At 54.2% G+C, this 8821-nt stretch overlaps 1 protein-coding gene across 1 annotated transcript; it reads right to left on the reverse strand.

The window, feature by feature from the left end:
- Positions 1-2324: 2324 nt before the first annotated feature.
- LOC102418018 (class I histocompatibility antigen, Gogo-B*0103 alpha chain-like) lies at positions 2325-5688 on the reverse strand. Its single transcript, XM_014450489.2, has 8 exons — positions 5541-5688; positions 5026-5295; positions 4519-4794; positions 3655-3930; positions 3416-3538; positions 2946-2978; positions 2764-2811; positions 2325-2611 (listed from the first exon to the last, which is right to left on the reverse strand). Exons 1-8 carry the CDS (start codon positions 5611-5613, stop codon positions 2607-2609), a joined length of 1104 nt encoding a protein of 367 aa, XP_014305975.1. The 5' UTR covers positions 5614-5688; the 3' UTR covers positions 2325-2606.
- Positions 5689-8821: the final 3133 nt, after the last annotated feature.

The following is an 8821-nucleotide window of genomic DNA, read 5'->3' on the forward strand; positions in this document are numbered from 1 at the left end:
CCCCACTATGTGTGCTTTTCTAAGCTGCCAACTTGGTCTCAAAGTCTGGTTTCCCAGCTTGTGATGCAGGGGGAAACCCCTTCACACCCCAATCTCCTCAATCATCCCCTGGGTGTCCTCAATGCTCCTCTTCTCAATGGCTCCTCAGCAAATGGCTCCAGGAAGCAGCAGTCACAGTGCCCCACACCCACCCAGAGAGGAGAGACAGGGGAGGAGGAGGACTTAACATTTTAAACTGCAGATAATCCTTGCTGTTTATTTTTATTTTTTCACTAGAGGCCCGGTGCACAAAATTCATGCATGGGGGTGGAGGGGTGTCCCTCAGCCTGGCCTGTGCCCTCTTGAAATCCGGGACCCCTTGGGGTATGTCCAACTGCCAGATTAGGCCCGATTCCGCAGTTGAACATCCCTCTTGCAATCCGGCACCTCTGGTCCTAACCACTGGCCTGCCTGTCTGCCTGATTGCCCCTAACCACTCTGCCAGCCTTCCTGATCACCCCTAACCATGGGTGGCTGCCTAGCTCCCTCCCTCTCAGCCGCAGGTGGTCACCTGGGCTGGGGTCCCTCCCACCATCTTGCCCCTCCCTCAAAACCTCAGAGGCTTCCTGGATCCTGCGGCAGCCACCTGCTCGGAGGAGCTGGAAGGTCCAGAAGGACGAAGGTCCATAATGACTTCCACTCTAATTAGCATATTACCCTTTTATTATATAGGACTAGAGGCCCAGTGCACAAAATTCGTGCACTGGGGAGAGAGGGGGTGTCCCTCAGCCCAGCCTGCACCCTCTCAGTCTGGGACCCTCGGGGGATATCCACCTGCTAGTTTAAGCCAGCAGTCAGACATCTCTCTCCCAGTCCAGGGCTCTTGCAATCCGGAACCCCTCACTCCTTACTTCCTGCCACCACCACTGGGCTTGCCAGCCATGAGCCTGGCTTCTGGCTGAGTGGAGCTCCCTCTGTGGGAGTGCACTGACCTCCAAGGGGCAGCCCCTGCATTGAGCGTCTGCCCCCCGGTGGTCAGTGTGCATCATAGTGAGCATTGTTCCGCTGTTCATTCGATTTGCATATGCTTTTATTATAAGGGATATTTTTACTGATTTTTTTTTCTCTTAGAGAGAGGAAGGGAAGTAAAGGAACATGGATGAAAGAGATACATGGATAGGTTGCCTCGACAACAGCCCCTATTGAGAATCAAGCCTGAAACCCAAGCATGTGTTCTGACCATGTTCATTGAACCTGGGACATCTTAGTGCAGGGGGCAAGGCCTAGCCAACTGAGCCACACTGGCCAGGGCCTTCTGCAGCCAGCACTAGAGGGAAGGGCAGGGAGACAGGGTGGGTGAGCAGAGCAGAATTCCAACAGGAGCTTATCTAAGATGACCAATTACAGGACCCCTCCTCCCTGCTAATTCCAGGACCTGGTTCCTTGGAGAGTTTAGGAAAAGATGGAAAGAACAATGAAATCTTAGAAGGAGCCAAGAGCAGGATGAGACTGAACATTCATCTCTCCATACCACGGACTCTTGTGTGCAGGGACCCCTGAGCCTTGTGGGCACAATGACAGACAACTCACCTCTGGCTGATGCTGGATAGGGGACACTCAAAAGAAGGATGAGACCAAAACTCATAACAAGAACACAAACAGGCACAATCCTCTACACAAACAAAGAAACAACAAATACAGTCCTAGAAGCTGAGGGCTGAGGGCAGGACCAGGCCTGAGCCTAGGCTGACCCGGACACAGGAAGGCCTTGCTGCCCACGGGTTTGGAGAAGTTCCTCATTAGGACAATTTACAAGGCCTGGTGAGGTTTGAGTCCCTGTGATGGAAAGTCCTGGGGGGACAAGGTTCTCCTGAAGGGAGAAGAACAAAGCAGCAGAGAGGTGACCCCGCTGAAGAGACCAGGGAACCACCTGGGCACAGCCCTGACCACACTCGGTCCTCACAGCCTCTCCTGTCCCCCCTGCAACAGCCTCAGCACAGCAAACACACAGGACCTGACAAGTTCTCAGTGCTTTCATTTATTTCTCAAATTTTGGATGCTCTTTTTTAATTTTTTTAAAAAAATATGTTTTTATTGATTTTCAGAGAGAGAGGAAAGAGGAGGGAGAGGCAGATGGAAACATCAATGATGGGAGAAAATCATGCATTGGCTTCACATGCATGACCCTGGTGGGAACTGAGCTGAAATCTGGGCATATGCCCTGAAAGGGAATCCAACCGTGACTTCCTGGTTCCTGGGTGTACACTCAACCACTGAGGCACACCAGCCCGGCTGTTCTCCTTTAAGGAACCCATCACCCCTTCATGGCAAGAAATGAAGAAGAATGCATATCCAGACTCTTATTTCAATCAGGCAGTAAGAAGCTGCAGCTAAGCGCACCAGGAAGTAAAGACAGGAATGGGGAGGGCCCAGCCCCACCTCTACTGGACAGGAAAGGCTGGGGAGGGGGTGTGGTGGGCAGGGGTGGGCCAGCCTCCCACCTCCTCACGTTATGCTGATAGGAACACACACATTCAGATGCCGTTTGCAGAAAGAAATCAGAGGTTCCTGAATCACAAAGTGGGAGCGTGAACAAATCTTCCATCACTCAGTCCCGGACAAGTGCCTCACGCTGTGGAAGAAAATGATCATGAACAAACTCAGTTCAGTGGCTGTAAGCAGTGACCTTCTCAACAGCCCACCACAGGCTCACTATGTCCCAAAGAGTCCCCATCACCCAGTCCTGTCCCTTTCGCCCCAACCCTGCTATCTTTAGAGTCTCACCTTTAGAAGCCATGAGAGATACATCAGAGCCTTGGACACTATCGTTTCCTGGGTTAGAACAAAACAGGATGGGGTCAGAGTACCCAAGTGAGGAGACTAAGGGAGGAACTATGGGGGTGAGGTACCCCATGGGATCCAGTCTGTACTATCACAGGATCTCAGGGGTCACCCTCCATACTCACTGGCAGCCTGAAAATAGCTCCCTCCTTTTCCACCTGTGGGAAGAAAACATCCTGTGAGAAGACTGGGAGGAGGCAGAGCCATGAGGTCCTAAAGGAACTCCTAGTCCTGGATCCCAGAGAAGTTTCTAAAACTGTAACTACAGACCCAGGGCAGGATCAGGAAACTTGAAGAAACTACACGTGTGGGGACTGGACCAGCCACCCTCCTGGAGGTCTGACCTCAGCAGGGACCTTCCACCCTGACCTGGGAGTGCTGGGAACCAGGCCCCATCACTAGAATCATCAGGTGATGAATCTGTCCCTCATTTCCACACGTGTTTGACTAAAGAGTGAGTGTCAGCAAATAGGGCCCCACACTGGGCAACCACACGTGTGGGGATGGTACTTGCCATTAATGAAGCAGAACACACTTTTACCTGGGCTGGCAACCCCCAGTGAGACAACAAACTCAGGCCCCACCCCTTCCCTACCTGAGCGCTTCCTCCTCCTCCACATCACAGCTCCAGTGATCACAGCTCCAGTGACCACAGCTCCAAGGATGACCAGGCCCACAACCAGGCCCACAAGGGGAATGGTGGCCCAAGGAGGCGGCTCTGGGAAGAGAAGGGGAGGTGAGTGCCTTGACGCCCAGGCCTCAGCCCTGACCCCACTGAAGTCCTCCACAGGCCCCTGTTCCGAGAAGAGGGTCTGTGCTCAGGCCCCTCCTCACCCCATCTCAGGGTCAGGGGCTCGGGCAGCCCCTCGTGCTGCACATGGCACGTGTATCTCTGCTCCTCTCCAGGGGGCACCACCAGGGCCGCCCACTTCTGGAAGTTCCCATCCCCCGCAGGCCTAGTCTCCACCAGCTCCATGTCCTGGGTCTGCTCCTCCCCATCACGCTGCCAGCTCAGGCTGATGTCCGCAGGGTAGAAGCCCAGGGCCCAGCACCTCAGGGTGACCTCACGGTCAGAGATGGGGTGGTGGGTCACGTGTGTCTTTGGAGGGTCTGAGGAGAAGGGTGAGGAAATTCAGGGACTTGGCACTGTCAGGGGACCCTGCAACAGCTCTCATGTGACCGCCTGAGCGTGGACAGGGCACCTGGGGTGGGCGAGTGAGCACACAAGCACCACCAGCCTGGACAGAGCATCTGGGGATGATCTCTCCTCTTTAGAAAGTTCTAGTCAGAGTGACACAGCCCAGGGCAGGAGGCAGGTCTCAGGGGGAGAAAGGGACTTCTGGTCCTGTCCTGGGTGGAGGCCAAAGGACTCAGAAAAGTCGGGGTCAGACCTCAGACACTGGGTGAGGGGCAGGGAGCAGGGCCTGAGAGAGCAAGTCCCCCATGGGTCCCAGAGCCACTGCAGGGTCAGTGGGAACCGCTGCTCAGTTACTCCAGTTTTCGTCTCCCCTCTAATTGTCCCTGAGAGACTGCACCCCTAGGGGTCCCTGAGAGAAGGGTGGGCGTCCCTGGATCTGAAAAGCCAGGCGGACTCAGTCTCCTGGCCCACAGGAGGGGTGTCTGACACTGACCCTGTGTCCTGTCTCCTTGTTGAGCCCCAGCCCCAGGGGAGAGGAGGGAGGCCCCAGGCCCTGGTACCTGCGCGCTGCAGCTCCTCCTTCCCCATCGCCAGGTATCTGCGCAGCCACTCCAGGCACCTGCCCTCCAGTTCCTTCCTGACTTGCTCAGCCTCAAGGGCCTCCTCCCACTTGCGCCGGGTAATCTGAGCTGCGGTGTCGGCCGCGGTCCAGGAGCTCAGGTCCTCGTTCAGGGCGAGGTAGTCGGTGCCATCATAGGCGTACTGGTAATAACCGCGGACGAGGCGGCCGTCTGGTCCCATGTCACAGCCATACATCCACTGGTAGGTGTGAGACCCTGACCCGGCCCGAGGTCAGTGTCGCCCACTGAGCCCCTCCCCCGACCTACCCGCGGGGATTAAACAGAAACTGAAAGTGAAACCGGATCCAGGTCCCCGCGGGCTCCTCCGGGTGTGTCTATGGGGGGCTAGGGGCGGGTTGGGGTGAAGCTCGCACTCGGACACTCGGGGCGACCCCGGCCCGTCCGTGGGGATGGGGGTGGTGACCCGCCCCGGGCCCCGTGGCTCACCGTCCCGGCTCTGGTTGTAGTAGCCCAGGGCGGTCTGCAGGTTCAGTCGGAAAATCTGTGCGTCTCTCTTGGCGTTCCGGGTGCTCAGGTACCAATAGCCCGGTTCCATCTGCTCCATCCATGGCGCCCGCGGCTCCGCCCTCTGACTGTCGGAGTCGCTGTCGAACCGCTCGAACTGCGTGTCGTCCACGTAGACGACCTCCAGGTACCGGGCCTCCCCGCGGCCGGGCCGGGACACGGCGGTGGAGAACAATCTCAGGGAGTGGGGGCCTGGGGGCCGGAGCGGAGGGGCTGACACCCGCCACCCTCCTCCCGGCGCGGGTTCGGGGTGCGGGGTCGGAGGGACAGGAGAGGGGAGGGGCCCGGGGAGATGGAACAGTGGCAGCGAGACGGAGAAGAGAGGGGTCAGGCCGGGGGTTGGGGGGATGGAGACGCCCTTTCCCGGGGTCCTGCGCCCCGCCCGGTCCCCTCGCTCCTCCTCCCCAGAGGCCATTCCCTCCCGACCCCGCACTCACCCGCCCAGGTCTGGGTCAGGGCCAGGGCCCCCCAGAGCAGCAGGAGGAGGGCTGGGGGCCCCGTGAGCAGCATCCTCGGGGTCTGGGGAGTCTGAGTCCTGGTGAGTCCGCAGAATTCTAACTGGGGACAAAGGTGACCCTGATTGGCTTCTGTAGCACCTGACACCCAATGGGAGTGAGAACTGGGGAGGAGTCACGAGTATCCAGGAAGGAGGGCCCCACACAGGTTGTGAGAGGGAGAAGTGAAACTGCGGGGAGGTGGGGTCTCCCCAACACTGAGCTTCCCGCTTCAGTCTCCGCCCTCGAGCTGGGCCCTGAGACCAGGCCTGGGACCTGGGACCTTGCCCTGACCCCTCCCCTGCACAGAGAGCTCTGTCACACCCTCTCCCTCAGTCCTGCCCAGGGGCTGTGTGAGAACCAGGGAGACTCCCCAGGCTGGGACCAGCCCTTTCCTCCCCTTCTCCTCCTGGAACCTCTCTCCCTGGAATGCTCTCTGCCTCCCACCCTCACCTCTGCCCTGGACTCTTCTAGAGGAAAACTCACCCTGGGACCTTGATGCCAGAGAGCGAGCTCCCTGTGAGAGGAGGCGGAGGACAGGGTCTCCTCTGTAATCCTGGAGGAGTTGGGCCTGAAAAGACCAGTGAAGGGCAGGGGGACCACATCTTGGGAAGCCTGAACCAGGAAGCTAATCTGTAAAATGAGTGATTTCAGAGGCTTCATATGCCAAGTGTCTAAACAGCCCTGCAGCCAGAGTTACAAAGCTCCTCAACTCTCCTTCCCACACAGGAAGTGTGTGACTGGGGCTGTTACATTGTGAAGTGACCTGCATTCCCCAGCCCTGAGCTTGTCCCTGTGAGTCCCCCACACCCTCCCTACAAAGGAGCCCAGGGAGCATGTGTGACTGTGCATTTCAGCAGGAGCCTGTGCATCCTCACAGTCGCAGGTGCTCAGTGGGTCACAGTGCCCTTCACCAGCGCTCCTGCCCTGCCATCCTTATGAATTACTCACATGGAAGCAGTGAGCACATTTTATCAGGACACATTATTTTTTTTTTCACAAACATGGGTTTTATTATTATTATTCCCATTTTACAGACAAGGAAACTGAGGCACAGAGAGATTGAGTAATGTACTTAAAATCACAGAGCTAATAAATAGATGTTGGAATGGCTTTCAAATGTAGATAGTCTGGCTCAAGATCCTGTATTCTGAATTATAGGTTACTAGTTAGTGGTGCTTTTCTTAAAGGAGTTATAATCATCCTATATAGTAAAAGGCTAATATGCAAATAGATTAAATGGCGGAACAACAGAACAACTGAACAATTGGTCGCTATGACGTGTGCTGACCACCAGGGGCATGCGTGGAACATGCTGGGAGTCAGCTGCTGCAGGATGGTGGAGCAGGTGAGCGGGGCACCAGACCAGGGTGGGGCACCAGTTGTTGTCATCGGGGTGAACCTCTGGTGGTTACTGAAAATTCTTTGTTCTGCACACTGTGATCCTGCCCGGTGCTTGCACCTGCTGCCAGTGCCAAAGCCGATATTTTCACCCACTGCCAGCGCCCGGTGCCAGGCCCAATCCCTTGCTGCCATCAGCAAGTGTGAGCTTCGACCACAGGCCCCAATCGCCCCTCAGGGCTTCTCCACCTCCCCCTGCTCCTGAGGGGTGATAGGGGCAGGGGAGGATGGGCCGAGATCCGCCCCTGTGCCTACCACAGCCTCATGGCCCACAGTTCCTTTGAAAGTGCACTAATTCGTGCACTGGACCCCTAGTATTATATGTTTTCACAAACACTTCCTTTCGTTGGTATTGAGGGAACAAATTGTCTCTAACCTTCTTGGTTCTTTACGTAGTACCAACCACAATTACTCTCACCATCACCACCACCACCACCACCACAGCCAAAACAGTTCTACTGAGCCAGCCCTTTAACTGCAGGATAGAGTGCTCAAAACAGGGAGACAAAAGGGTCTATGACACATAGCCTGTGTCTTCAAATAGCTTAAACTCCAGTTGGAAATGTGACCATGTACTTGGAAGATAAATATCATTCCAGATAGTCGGGACACATTATTTTTTAACCGATTAACATAAGGTGGCAATTAGTTTTTAGGCAGCCCCACAGAATGTATTTAGTACCAAATACAAAGAACACCCTGCTAGCTCTGTAGATATAGTTACTATAGATCTACAAACCACATTTAAATCTGAGAGTTCCACTGCTTTAGAATCTCTACCTCCACTCTTTTCCTCACCCCTGCTTGTCCAGCCCTTCTCTGTCTCTCACCCCTCAGGCCTCTTCACCCCTTTGTCTCTATCACCCTCCCACTCCTGACTGTGGCAATAGTGTCACCCCCTCACCCGCCACCCAGGATCTATTCTCCCCACATGGTCAGCAATCCTGCTAATGTGAGTCGGGTTGTGTGATTTCATCTCTGAAAATGCTCCAGTGGCTGCATCTCACTCCGGGAAGCCTCTAGCCTGTAAGACATGGGAGCACAGGCGCTTTGGGTCAAAGTTGTCTCCCATCACATGGAGCTGCTTCCTGTACATAGTAGACAATAAGTTAATTGTTGTTGAATGAATGGATGCATGGATGAATACCAATTGTATATATTTTTATCCTCACCTGAGGATATTTTCCCATTGATTTTTGGAGAGAGTGGAAGAGAGAAGGAAAGACAGAGAGTAATATCGATGTGAGAGAAACACATCGATTAGTTGTCTCCTACAAGCGCCCTGACCATGGCCCGGGCTGGGGAGGGGCCTGAAACCAAGGTATTGGCCTTTTACAGGAATCGAACCCAAGGTCCCTCAGTCTGCAGGCTGACACTCTACCCACTGAGCCAAACCAGCTTGGGCAATACCAATTATATTAAAATACTAATTGCATTACATAAAATCATTAAATTAAAAAAAACAAAAAACGTTAGGAAAGATTTTATTACATGTAACTACTGTACATGTCAGCGCATGAATTTATTTCAGTGGAAATAAATGCTGTGTGCTTATCTGTGGCACAGGTGAACCTGTGTATCAGTTTTCTATTACTGTAAAAAAATCACCAAAACTTAGTGGCTCCAAACAATCCTCATTTACTTGCTAACATTACCTCTAAGCTCACAGCCCCAGCTTTGTCTGGAAGGTTATCCAGAAGGACGTCTGGTCTAATTAGCATATTAGGCCTTTATTATGACAGATGGATATAGTGAAATTTTGCTATTTTTCTATTGATGTATATGTGGTCATTCCAGTTTTTGCTGCAAACATTAGTGTACAT

This window comes from Myotis lucifugus, unplaced genomic scaffold (assembly GCF_000147115.1).
Source record: "Myotis lucifugus unplaced genomic scaffold, Myoluc2.0 scaffold_2444, whole genome shotgun sequence".
NCBI classification, from domain to species: domain Eukaryota; kingdom Metazoa; phylum Chordata; class Mammalia; order Chiroptera; family Vespertilionidae; genus Myotis; species Myotis lucifugus.